At 32.6% G+C, this 14,286-nt stretch overlaps 1 protein-coding gene across 5 annotated transcripts in view; it reads right to left on the bottom strand.

Moving 5' to 3' along the window:
* Positions 1 to 861: 861 nt before the first annotated feature.
* Positions 862 to 14,286, bottom strand: part of LOC105331485 (protein diaphanous homolog 2) — a 28,910-nt gene continuing 15,485 nt past the window's right edge. Inside the window, exons 11-24 of one of the 5 annotated variants that reach the window (XM_011433706.4) lie at positions 14,126 to 14,244; positions 13,822 to 13,991; positions 12,536 to 12,865; positions 12,315 to 12,429; positions 10,297 to 10,389; positions 8,210 to 8,406; positions 7,776 to 7,862; positions 7,506 to 7,658; positions 5,992 to 6,121; positions 5,060 to 5,349; positions 4,205 to 4,340; positions 3,744 to 3,854; positions 3,373 to 3,415; positions 1,266 to 1,492 (exon numbers count right to left, since the gene is read on the bottom strand). In XM_011433706.4, the coding sequence (XP_011432008.3) occupies positions 3,381 to 3,415; positions 3,744 to 3,854; positions 4,205 to 4,340; positions 5,060 to 5,349; positions 5,992 to 6,121; positions 7,506 to 7,658; positions 7,776 to 7,862; positions 8,210 to 8,406; positions 10,297 to 10,389; positions 12,315 to 12,429; positions 12,536 to 12,865; positions 13,822 to 13,991; positions 14,126 to 14,244 (1,966 nt within the window). In that variant the 3' untranslated portion in view covers positions 1,266 to 1,492; positions 3,373 to 3,380. Of the gene's footprint in view, positions 1,493 to 2,778; positions 2,900 to 3,372; positions 3,416 to 3,470; positions 3,643 to 3,743; positions 3,855 to 4,204; positions 4,341 to 5,059; positions 5,350 to 5,991; positions 6,122 to 7,505; positions 7,659 to 7,775; positions 7,863 to 8,209; positions 8,407 to 10,296; positions 10,390 to 12,314; positions 12,430 to 12,535; positions 12,866 to 13,821; positions 13,992 to 14,125; positions 14,245 to 14,286 lie in introns of those variants that run through there. The other 4 variants (XM_034444341.2, XM_011433704.4, XM_011433703.4 and 1 more) reach the window with 4 other exon arrangements.

The following is a 14,286-nucleotide window of genomic DNA, read 5'->3' as shown; positions in this document are numbered from 1 at the left end:
AAAAAATTCCACTGATGATAATGAAACCCCATCTATTGTATGTTATAGACCTTTGATTGTAGTGTTATTTTTCACTTTCAAAAAAGTAGGTCAATGACCTACTTTTTGAGTAAATGGCCATTGAATATTTTTTGAAAAATCAAGAAAAATCCCATAAAATTTTACACTACAATTGACATTTTCTTAATTGTAAATATATTTCAAATAATAAAGCACTTTAAAAAATGTAATACATTTTATGGATGGCAGTGGCACTAAATAGGTACAAAACATTAAGATTTCAGCTACAATTTGAAAAAATATTCCAGTCCGAATTTCCTCTATCAGTTTTCAAATTCCTACCCATTTTTGATCTAAGTTTACAAAAAATTGAATGATGATAATACAAAAACATTTATAGCATTGAACTACTTATATTGTCCTTATTCTGTTGGCATAAAATTTATATTAGGTAAATGATCAAAATTTTGAGATATGGTGTCTTTTATCGTTTTTAAGCATTTTTTAATATTTTCGCAATTCGTGCCATACAATTATTTTAATGAACAAGTGAGGTAAAACCAGCAGAAAATATGAAAAATTATATAGACTAAAATATAAAATCTTAACTTTCAATATTAGAGTACTTCCAAAATGTTTTAGCGGAAAACAAAATCTGCAAAATTTAGTCCGAATTTCCTCTGTTTGGCTAAAAGTCTATTTTTGTTTGTGCCTAATTACGTAATAAAGTAAAAATATCAAATGTTTTGTCAATAATAATTCATTTTATTAATACTTTTTTTGTTTAGAACAAATTTTACTCATTACATTGAACTTTATAACAATCCGAATTTGAGAACTCAAATCCTGAGTAAACAACACCCTTAACTGGCCTTAAGTTTCAATGCTATGGACCAATTCTCTTTTTCATCCAAAAAAAGTCATTTTGATTCAAGTTACCTTATATGTTACCAAATCTCCAACAACTAATTATATAACTTGCTAAAAATGTACATATTCATTGTATGCATTTCAATCAGTACTACAAATCTTTACAAAATTTCCATATAATAAAACCAATATTATTTTTAGCGGATAGAAATAAAATGCTAGCAACTGCAATGTAGGACACACTACTGAGGTACATGTACGAAAATAAAAACATTTTACAGATCTTTAAGCCTCGCCAGCAGTTTTTCCGCCTCCGACATTCCATTGTCTGTACAACTGTTACGCCTCTTCTCCTCGCTACCCTGACGATTCACCTTCCGCCGATCATCCACCTGGTGACTATGTCGCTTCCTCTCCTCATTGTCATTGAGGTCTTTTTTCACTAAGTTTGTCCTCATGTCAAGTTCACGGCGCACATCCCGCCGCTCGTCCTTGCCCCTGGGGGGCCGGGGAGGCGTGTCCACAGAAGAGTCATTGAAGTTGATCTCCATCAGAGTTGAATTGTCCATGGTGAGTAGATTCTGTCGTGACCTTGACCTAGATAACTGTGCCCTTCTCTCAGCTGTAAAAAGATGGTGGACAATGATGAGAGGATGAGGTACATTCAGTGACATAGAAACTCGAACAGAATTTTTTTTTTTTTAATAATGAATTAAATTTACAGGTTTAAAATAATTATAGAAATTTATCTAAATAAAATTTTTCTAATCACACATTTTTTTTTTTTACTGAGAATGACATGTATAGATATAATTCTATTTTCCCAATGCAATATTTTATTCTTCATTTCACCTTTTACATAGCATTCAGATTTTGCTTGGCAAACTAAATATTTTCATGCCTAAATAAGAAGCGATACCATGCCTGTGGTACTGTATCATATTACACTAAAGGGGTAAAAAAAACAACTGACAAGTTACAAAAATGATAATGGTTAAAAATATAAATTGCACTTAAATGCTGAAAACAAAATGAAAGCTACACCATAAGCTGATTTTAATGTACATGCTGTACAGTAAACTGTCCACATTGGTTCTTGCTTTAAAACATGTAAAATGCTGCAATCAAACATAATGAAAACCAAAATGATGGAGGGCTGGAAAGGAGGGAGGGGTGTCACCCAAAAATCACCCAATCAGTCAAATAAAAAGATGCACTTACAATGCAATTCACAAAAGAAGAGAAAAGAGAAAAACAAATCACAGTGAATGATTTGTATTCAATTGTGGTGTATCTAAAATTAAAATGTGTAATCATGTTAAAACATGTAACCTGCATGTATTTGTGCATCTTCCCTAGCCAAGGGTTTAAGATCCAATCCGTTTCTTTAAAGAGGAGCAGAGTGGATTGAAAACCCTTGGCTAGGGAAGATGGTATTTGTGTTTAGGTTTACATATATTAATCATTCGTAAACAGGAAATATGAGATGAAGTTAAACTTCTAAAAAATAATAATTTATAGTAAATTGTCTAAAATCATATGTAAAGGGGCAGAACTTTGATCCAATGAAAAGCCAACGAACTAAAAATATGAGGAAACAATATGCACGTACGTGTTTATGCCATTCTGTACTGAATCAAGTTTGTCCTTAGATAAATTATTACATATATATAATAGGGATGCAAGGGAAATTTTAAAATCTTGAAGGATGCAATGACGTTTTCCTGATAAAATATGTTGATTAACTCATTTCAATACATCTAATTCTGGTATATCAACACATAATGCTATACCTTCAAACAAGCAAAACATAAATCACACTTCTACTGACATTGAGGGGGAGAAAATAAAACTAAAAATTCAAAATGGCTGACATGCAGGACACTGAAAGCTTTCTTGTCAACCAACCAACAGGACTGGTGCATCGGTTTGGGATCGTCACCGAACACATTGTCACAGCCGCTGTTACTATTACTGGAGAACAGCGACTTTTGCCAGACCCTTGACCTTGTCATATTGGCAAACCTGTCTGTTGGAAGAGGAAAAAATAATTCACGTAGGTGAATATCAATTGTCTTCATTTTAAGACCTTGTTGCACTGTAATTTTACCCAGAGTGTATGTGTGTAATTTAATATTAATAAATTTATGTACAAAATGTTATTTAATAACAAGTATAGGGTGTAATAAGGTTTCTTCTCATTCGCATAGACTGCATGCAATCAAGAATGAAGTCTTGTTTAAGTTCTGATAAATGTAAATGACTTGCTATATTACTGCACAGCTTCATACACCGGCATCCAATGATCTTTAAATCTATGCAACTTAAACAAAAATGTAGATAAATAGGATTTGATGAAATGCTATTTCATAGTGATGCACATGTCAGAAACACTTGAGAGAAAGAAAAAACCATGAAGCCTAATACTTAACAATATACAAAGAAAACAGAAAGTCTATGTAAACTCTACATGTAGAAAAATAAATAGCAGACTGTTGATACCTAAGGATTCACCTCTGGATTTGTAAATTATTTTGTTTTCTTGCTATAAAAATGTAAACAAAATCACATAAAAACCCAAGCCAAAATAATCTGAAGTCTTCAGAGACCAGTTTATATCCCCAAAATAAATCCATGTAAAAGACTTCAAAAACAAATTTTCTTGAAGATACAATCAATCATGGAGACTTCGTAGCTTTCCCACCTAAGTGTTACCTCTGTAATCAGAATACAAGTGGACTATCTCTCTTGAGGTAGTAAATCTATGAATTGCTGGATGAAATACAAATTTGCAAAATTAAAGTGTTCATTGAAAATGTGGCTGTTTAATTGTATAACAGTATTGGTGGTGAGCCCGCAGGTCAATAGCTTACCTCCTGCTGCCCTCGGAGTTTTACGCTTAGCGTCTCGTTTTTCTCGGTTGAAACAGGATCCCGTCTTCAGAGCTTCTAGTAGGTTATCCATCACACCCTCCTGGTTGTCGTCTGCAAGACAAGTTATAGAGTCAGTAAAAAAAAATACACCTCAAGTCTTATTTGATCAGTTAATTTGTTAAAGAAAAAGAAGTCAATGATTCTTATTAAAACTTTGTGAAATCAAAATGACTTGATGTCTATTATAATTGTTACTTTTAATAATATGGAATCATTATAATTTGTGTGGGTCTGTTTTCTTGGATTGCATTTTTTTTTGTGCTTATTCATGGGTTGTAATTTTGTGGATGCTTAGGTTTTCAGATTATCCACGAATTCCATGAGAATTGAGCCACCATTAATTCTACTGATTCCACAGTGCATTTCAATGTAAGATGGGAAATTTTAAGTACATGTATTACCTATTGTCATGTCTACCAAAGCTTTCTTTCTGGCAAGCTTAGCTGCCCTTTCTTTCTGTTGTCTTTCCTTGGCCTCTTTAGCTCTGCGAATTTTCTCATTGGTTTCACGAATCTTTGCATTATCCTTTAATGCTTGCTAAAAGATTGAAAAATTTCATTTAATCAAAACCAACCATTGATTACTTTGTAAAGATTCCAACAATTTTTTTTTTATAATATCTTTAACAAAAGATATTAAGGAGAGTTTTGAGAACTCCAATCTTTGTTGTGCTTAAAATACTAAATTTTACAAATGGGTGGTTGTAAAATTATTTTAACAATAATTCATGAAATTGTACAAAAAAAATCTATTTAGCATTCATCAATCTAAATATCTTCGATATGCAATTACAGTAAAGGTTACATCAAATTTTCTTTTTGGTAAGTCAGATTTTTGCACTGAAATATAACGGGAAGAATAAGAAGAAAATGAACATACTTTTGGCACGTGTAACTACACATGTAGTTAGAAATCTCGGTCACTAAATTAACTTACAGACAATTCATAATAATCTGCTAATCATCACTTATCAATTTGATTACAACAATGCAATTTAGAAATTGATAAGAAAGCCAAACTGTCGCGTTTCTCTGCATCAGTTGTCTGGTGTCTTAGACAATAATGAGATTGCATGTGCAGTAAGTTTCAATGTTCTCACAAGAGTTTAAGAAAATGCGGTCTCACAGTCAAAACTCCAATACAAAATGCTTACACAAATATCTTATTCTAAACTAAGGACATAGAAAATTATTGTGTGAAAAATGTTGCATATAACTGTCACGTTTTATACAGGATCTGTAACAAACCAGTCTTACCACAAAGAACTCCTTAAATGATTTGATATCACTGAAGAATTCCTCCATTGCGTACTTCTTGATGTCGAAAGTGTAGTATTTGGCCATTTCCTTATACAAGTTGTCCACCATCTTATACATGCCCTTCATGACCTCGTACTGGCTTTTGGCAGAGGCAATGAACTCGTTCATCACTTGAGAGAACTTATCTCCTTCATTCTGGGACTTGTTCAGATTTTTAATGTCAATTTCTAACTGTTTTAGGGACTTCTCCATTGTATTCAGATTCTTCTGCAGCACTTCATCTGACACTGAAATACACATAAATTTCGAATATTTCAAAATTCAACTAATATTTCTGCTTCTACAGTGTGTTATAACTGTTCTTGCATACTTGCATGGTTTCTTTCAGTTTTATTAAAAAGTCATAATCATACAAACTGAACTAGAACACTTGAACCAACTAACCTCGCATAGCTGCAGTATCAAAATGAGACATTTTACATGTATATCCAATTACTCCAATTTGTATGAGGCAATAACAAATGTGTACTTTTTTAAGGTTATGTACAGGTATTACGTTAATAATCATCTTATTATTGCCTCTTGTTAACTTAGAAACATTAATCTTTATGCATAATCATCAACTCATTAACAGTCAGCCCACTTACATGAATTAGCACATTGTAAATTGCTTTTGCATTGTTTTACTGTTCAGTAAGTACATAAAGATACAGTAATTATGCATTTGGCTGTGTGTTCTTTTTAGCTTTTATGGCGAAAAGCAGCTTCTGCTTAATCAGAAACATCACTAAGTGCCATGCAAATATGAATAAGAATAGGGGTGTCTAGAAAAACGGAAATTCAAATTCACGCTAAATTCTTTGAAAACCAATTTCCTCCATAAATGATATGTTTACAGTAATACGTATATGCCTAGGACTCTAGCTGACCTCGAGATGCCCTCTCCACATAAGACAGCTCTTCAGTAAACTGCAACAGGTCCGGATGTTTCTCCTCCACCACCTGGGCCAGATAATGGACAAGGGTTGTCTTTCCATCAGCAGCTCGAGTGTTCTGGAGCTGTAAAACATCATTAAAAATAGATCTTATTGATGGAAAGTGACTGGACGAATACGTCAAAACCATGCAGTAGCAGCCAAACACACTGATTTCCTTGGACCCCAAAATTTCATCACTTGTTCCTAATTCTAAGTTTGAGCAATGTTTGTTAATACATTGTACACTTTCCACCACATCCATTGAACTTTAATAGAAATTCTCTAAATATCAGTTTATAAAAGGGGGGTAACTCTTGCTTTCATCCAATATTTGAATATAAAAGGAAACACATCGACTTTTCAAAACCAACCATATTGATGTAATAGTATAAATTTACAGAGAAAATAATCCTTGGATATTTAAATATAAAAGGAAACACATTGACTTTTCAAAACCAACCCAATTGATGTAATAATATAAATTTACAAAGAAAATAATCCTTGGGATTAGCGCTACTAATTCAAGCATTGCCTACATAAATTTTTCACACATCACTTTAATAATAGATTAAGAAGATGCACAAGATTTCATCCAATTATAAAATATGAAACTAGCAACCATAAAAAAAATGTTGTTTTAAGATTTGTTCGAAATAATTTCACTTTTATTTCATGTACGGTAATAAGCATGTGCTTTTAATAAGTAAGTGATTTTTGCTCCATGCCTGAAATTGTAGAATTATGCAGGATTTTACAAATGTACTAGGAAGTTATATCTTGAAACATGGACTGTCATTCTCATTGCCCTAAACTGTTTAAAGAGCAGATTTTTAAAGTACCAATGTTTATGAGCATTTGTTTTCCAATATTCCCATCAGTAATAAGTACATGCATATATACATGTGTACTTCAGATTATCAATTTTCAAGTAAATGTCATTTAATATTAAGCATAAAAATATGGATTACAAATATTGTTAATGTAACTGCAGTGACTACCTTTTAAGGCTCATCTTGTCAAAATTTTGTAAATCTAAAAGTTGAATAAACCCCTAACAAAATTCAATGGCTGACACGTAAATAAAAAATAAACACATTTAAGATAATACATGTACATGTTACACATATAGGACTGTGTAAAGTGTATTCTGCAACTAAAACCAGGTACAGGTCAAACCTAATGTTACAGAAGTTTTTTGAAAATGTTTATTCAACAGAATCAATGTGTATGAAAATGTAATTTTCATCCTTATGTTCTTTAAAATCATGTCTCCTCAGCATTCAAGTTAAGTCCTGTACATGTTAAAACTTCTTGATAAATCTGTTTCAACTGAATTAACCCTCATAAAAATTTAATCGTTATAGGGTCAATGCTATTCTGTTGTGAGCAGTCCAACCTTGATAAAGAGGATACTAAAGTACCCCCATCCATCCTTTCAACATATCAAGGTGAGTAAGAAAATTTACCTTCGGAAGGAAACTGATGTCAAACCCGATGGACTGGGCATTTCTGGACCCTGTATTCAGAATATTACCCATGAGTAAAATCAGTTCCAATATACTGGCAAATTTAGAACTGGTTTTAATTTCTTCCAGAGCCTCCTTTGCAGCAACCAAATCCTAGTGAAAGAAAATGAAGATATTTTATACCCACTTACTTTAGAATTATATGACAAGACCTTAAAATTCTCTCTCTCTCTCTCTCTCTCTCTCTCTCTCTCTCCATATATAGCTTACAGGTTTAATGTCTTGAACCATCTCTGGGAATGACATCTTGAAAAGCATGGATTTAAGTCGAGGATGGATCCGCTTAATACTAGACATCTAAAACAACAAAAAACAGCTTGTCATTACTCATGCAATTAATAAACTTGTCATCACAAATATTTGTCTCATTGCACTAGTCCTTTTAAAGTCTCTAGTGTACAAAGGCTTGGTAACAATAATTATTAACAGTTTTACAACTTGTGAATCACAAAACGCAAAATTGAAGCTAATAAAAGATGGTTTACAATAAACAATGCAAAGTGACATGCTAATCATAATAATAAAATAATATGATAAAATTTGTTGAGGCCATTTTGAGAGCCTGCAGGACACACGAGTAAAGAGTAGTGCACTAAAAAAAAAAAAAGTTAAATTTAAACAATTATACATAACATGAATGCTACCTCTACAGCGAACTGCTCTGGATCGGCCAGGTCCTGGTACTGGTCCTTGAGGCTGGCTATCTGCTTCATCTGCTCCGGCTCTGGCATGTACCGAAGCAGCTGTTCTATGATGGCGGTGTTTAAATTCTCCTCATCTACCTCCAGGATGCGGCGCTTAATTTCAGAAAAGGGCACTTTGATGGAACCCAGGAGAATTGCTGTTGAAGTCAGAAAAATATTACATTAACAACCCTTGTTCTATTTGACACCTTTATATAACTGTTCCTCTACAAAATAAATCTACACTTGTACAAAGACATGTACATGGATAACAATCTACAGCTCAAACTCAATACCTTTCTCTTTCTGATTTTTCTCTTCATACACATGTTAATGATTTTAACAGATCAGATTCATAAAAAGATAAAATTTACAGGTAATGAATTTGCTACAAGAAAAAGTTAAACAAAGAAAGAGAGTTAAACAATACAGTCAAACTTTGTTATCTTGAACCAATTGGGACTGTTTATAAACTTCCGAGATATCAGAGTAATCAAGATATCAAGGGTAAATTACCTAAAAAAAATAAGTGGTTGGGACTTTAACATAAATCACTTCGACATATCCAATGCATTTGAGATATCAGTATTTGAGATATCATAGTTCAACTGTATTCACCATTAGAGAAACATGCATAAAAATCTCCTTACTGGAGCATATATACATGAATAATTTATCTATGGATTATCAGGAAGTGACCTATCTTCCATTATTTTCTACATGTTCTACTGTTTTCCTATCTCTGCAATATGAAAATTTTCACTACACAATTCTATGTTTATATTTCAATGCTATATGATCTGTTTCTATTTAAATGTATAGTTTCGATTGAAAATATTATACTATGACTTTGATAATAATTATGTGATTGCATTTTGCATGCTATTAAAAGAAAAATTCAAAATATTCTAACGCAAAAAATAGCCTGGTTAAGCACCTTGAATTTTTGGGCATTAACAGGTTTAAATCCATGCAAAATAAAGAAAAATTAATCTATTAAGGAAAATTATCTAAAATTGAGGAACATCGCACGTGTCCATAAATTTGCAAACTGCCATGAAAATCATAATATACATTATCCTGTCTGCCCATTATTCAAAGTATAACATCTGTAAATCCCTTGCATACCCATGTACTGAGATGATGCACTGAATAAATTTCAGGTGCTGGCAATATAAATTAAATGCTGGAACTACGGTAACATCTGTGTCATGTTTTTCATCTTAATAAGCAGGTCAATTATCCCTTTCTTTTACATGTCCTTTTTAACTTATTTACCTTATTAATCTGCCTGATTACTTAATTAACAGCAAATTCTTCACAGTTTTATTTCATGATCATGGCAGTCCTTTATACATTTAACCTTTTAAACTAAGTATATCTTTAAGTAATTAATAACCAATTTTTCACAGTTTTTATTTCCTGGTACCCAGTACATGGAGATGCGTGTGACCCAAAAAGGGGGAAATGTGGTTTTCACTCACGTTTCAGAACATTTTATTTGCTCTATGCTAGTAACATTTCATTTAAACAGCAGACAATACCAGTATACATGTAAGTAATGCTTTAAAATACTGAAAATCTTGATAAACAAGAGCAGGTCAGGTCTACACTTAACAAAAGGTGGAAAATGGTCCAGCATTATTGTATTTAACTCTCCATATATACCCTCTCAAAAATGCCTGAAGCATTTAATGTGGTATTGGACAACTGTCAATATTAATGTGAATAAAAGTACATTATAATCAAAATACTTACAACTGGTTTAGAATTTTCAAATTTTATATTTGACCAAAACATGTTTCAAAAAGTTTTGAAAAGGTAAAAATCATACATGTAAAAGCCCAAGCATGATTCGAACTCACGACTTGTAGTTAACACTATAACCCACTGCTCTACACTGTTAGGTATCAATTTTAGGAAAGAAAATGTTTTATTAATCTAAATCATTATTATTTTATTGTTTAATTTGATAGGAAGTATGTCACAATATGGAGGTGTCCAATACCACCTCAAAGAGTTTATGTGCACTTCATTTAGATACATACACAGGTTCTGGGCAGACTTGGGATCCAGTACTTTCAGTTCCTTAGCTTTCTTCTTAATTTCTACCTCTTGCTGATTCATATCCTTTTTCTTCTCTGCAATAATTTATAACATTATAACAAAATAAATTTAATCAATTGAAATTATGAACAATTATTGTCCCATATCTTTATGGTAAATGGTATCCTTTGCAAAAATAATTTTTTGTGCGGAGACTTTCACGAATTGTCTTAATTAAATCTACATGTAGGAGTGTAATTTAGTTTCCCCATCTTTTTTTTCACAAATAATTCACAATATTCATGTCTGTCAATTGAGTATACATGTACATCTTAAATTCAGTAAGATTAATTTTCACCATTTCCTATAGAAGTACACTTCATGGGCGTTGTAATTGAGAGGTGAAAAAAAATCATTACATTAAAATCCAATAACTGCTAAACATTTACAGAAAAATCTTAAGTACCGTTACCTACACGTACAAGGTTATGTTGTCTGATATGCAAAAATCTCATGATATCAAAAAGCAACTTTATTGATCAATAAAACTCCATTTAAGGTAATGGTCCATAACCCACTAGATAAATAAAATGCGTACAGAATTTTTTATATTTTTCAAACGTGTATCTGAGGATATGTTCTTATCAAATTTTACCCTGTTGGCTGGTCCATCGGTATTATAAAAGCCAGGGCCGTTGCTAAAAATAGAACCGATTGCGGAAAATGGCGCTTTTCTCATACATAAAGAATGTAAGCCTAAGCCTGAAATTTGACTTTCACAAAATCATTTTTGACTTATATCCTATGTAAAATAAAGAAATTATTATTTCAAAACAAAAATTTTTATGTTACACTTGCTTATTTATCAAAAGATAGATAAATCTGCATACAAATTGGATAAAAATGAATAAATTTTCAAAGAGAATTTATGCTCTTATAATTTTACTTACGTACAGAATTCTGTAAAATTTTGATATTATTTACACCTTAACGCCCTTAATCAATTGGAAATAAAATTACCCAAGGGACCGGCCTTTACAGGATCACAATTGGCATATTTTTGGTAAAATCATTAAAATATATATTTTGAAAAAAAGATCTGTAAAAAATAAAACTGTGCATAGGTTTATTATTTTATAACTCTAAAAAAATATGTTTTGATTATTGTTAAATAGAAAACATGATTTAAACAAACTGTTGATTAATCTGTATAATTTTAATCGCAAAAGATGGTTTTTTGGATATTGGTAAGTATAATGGATTGAGATCGGTATTTAGAAATTGCAGTCACATGTGTTGATAATGCTAAATACCTGATATATGCCTTCAAGACAAAACCTCTATTCAAACTTTTTTTTTACTGTTTTTAATTTAAAGACTGTTCTTATAATGAAATAACTTCTCTTCAGCGCATGATTTTAATTCTAAAAACTTTTTTTGGGGTGGAAAATAAATCTAAGCGAATAGGATAAAGATGTCTTGATATAGGTCAAATTATTTCCCCTTGTGTTTTTATCTCCCTTATGCACTGGAATATAGATCTCGGTCAGGATTTCATTTTGGATGTTTATGGACTTTCAGGGATTTTAAATGTTCAACGAGTTGGATTAAATTTAACCTTATATTGGATTGATGGTTATGCAAAAGTAAGCGGTCTATATTTTCAAAACGAGAACACAATCGACACAACCCAGTCATGTTATTTCGCTGATTTATACCCCGGTAGGCCTAATTGATTGCAGTTGTCAGGATTTTTGATATCTTTGTTTTGAATCAACTTCTATGTCAGCTTGATTTCTTTGTTTTGAAATGCACCTTTTAACGTTCGGTCTCAATTAGATCGGGCACGGATAAGACGTAATAACGCGTGAATTACGTCAGACGTTGTTTTGTGACGTATGGATAATTACCTTAATTCACCAATATTTCTTTTTATAAACATTAATATGTAATATTGTGTATAATTAGTTATAAACCTGAGAATGATTTCAATCAAGGATTAAATCAAGCCAATAATCACCTTTAGTTGCAACAGCAAAATTTTCCAGTAAACCTTCAAACAGATTTTGGTCCTCAAACTTGTCTTCATGAACATTGACCCAGAATGCCTCTTTATCCATTTTATTTGCTTGCACCTACAAGTCACACAAGGATCGTCATTAACTTCTGACTATGATGCAAAAATTTATTCAAACCATTCCTTCCAGATACAAAATTAAATAATCCTGCAGCTTTACGAACCTTATTCCAGTTGATGCGTTTTGTTTGAATGCCTAGCTCATATTTCTTCTTCTGTTTCATTCCGTATGGCAACTTGTTTGAAGAAGAAGGTGGACTGACAAACCCAGGGGGAGGTGGCGCTCCAGGAGCTCTGGGTGCCCCTGGGGGTGGAGGAGGAGGTGGAGGTCCCATACCAGGTGGTGGAGGTGGTGGGGGTGGGGCACCACCAGGAGGAGGGGGTGGTGGAGGAGGGGGAGGTACCCCACCAGGGGGTGGGGGAGGCGGCGGGGCTCCACCTGTCCCTCCTGGTCCTTTACCAGCCATTATCGTGTCCCCAATGCCTTGTCTGATCTGAAATGTAAAATTCACTTAGTAATACATGTAATAAAGCACTGAGCACTATGTACACAAATAATGATATACTGCAGTTTTATTTTTATTCAAGACACCAATTTTCATGGACAGTAAAATTGACTGTAAATTCAAAGTCAATTGTCTATCAATAACACATGTTGGAGCATATCTTACCTTGATGTACATTCAACTTGAAGATTGACTTAATAATAAAATCACAAAAATTGAAGTTCAACAAATAGTGTAATTAACTTTAACACTGTAGATAAACTACACTCAAATTTTTGTTTTCCAAATATACATTAAAGCTGCTTGGTCCAATTTTATATCAAATTTTATGCACGCTTTTAAACGATGGCTATGCTTCGTATATGTATAATAATAGACATTGCAGTAGTTTTCCCAGTCAATTAAGCTAAATTTCAATGAAGAAAAATACGTACAAAATCTGCTAACAAAACAAACGACATTAAAAGGTACCACGTTATTTCGCCTCATGTTAAATTTCACCCCTGACGACGAGACGGGTATGGTTGTATTACGAATTTGACATCGCTTTAAATAAAGGTCTAAATTGTCAGACAAATGATCAGACAAATTACAAATAAACATGTGACTGTACGTTTTGTTTGCCAATATTTCTAAAGTCTGCTTTCTTTACAATTGATGCATAGCATGCGGGTTGAATAACCTTAATCATTCGGGGGACGAAACCATGCAGTTTCCTTTTCTAAACATTCCCGTGATGCATTTTGGTTTGTATTTTCGTTTGCCCAAAGAGAAATTATTTCTATTTACTTTGAATATTTCTAACTTCGAAAGGAGATTGATTCTGCTGGTGTAAATAGGAGAAAGTCCATAACTTTTTAAGATAAATGATTTGTATGAACAAAATTTTGATACTGTAATTACGAAAAAATTGGACCAAGCAGCTTTAAACAATCATACAATACCTTTTCTTTCATGTCAGCGATTTCTTGTTCGTACTGTTTGACCTTCTCCTCCAAGGTCATTGCCTTGGCCTCCGACTCCTGCTTTGCGGTGAGGGCAGTTTCCAGTTTATTATTGACCTCACTAATGCTGCCTTCAAAATCTTCATATCTGGACTTTTCTGTTAAATTACCTGTCGGAAGACCACAAAAAAAATCTCTATATTACTTCACTTTTTTCATGAAAATCATTAATTTACATGCCTATATGCAGATATGTGCCACAAAATCATTATGGGGAAGGAAAGAAATTCAATCTGAAACTTACTTAAAAGAGGTTCAACATCAATTTCGAAACGTTTCGTATGTCGAAAATCTGGATCAGCACCATTTCTGTGTAAAACTATCTGGGTAACACATTCTTCAATTAATTTGTAATACTGCGGCCTGAAACAAAGTTGAAAGAAATGTATTCAGCTGAAAGCACAA

This window comes from Magallana gigas, chromosome 2 (assembly GCF_963853765.1).
Source record: "Magallana gigas chromosome 2, xbMagGiga1.1, whole genome shotgun sequence".
Classification (NCBI taxonomy): Eukaryota; Metazoa; Mollusca; class Bivalvia; order Ostreida; family Ostreidae; genus Magallana; species Magallana gigas.
This window is presented reverse-complemented; position numbering and strand designations above follow the sequence as displayed.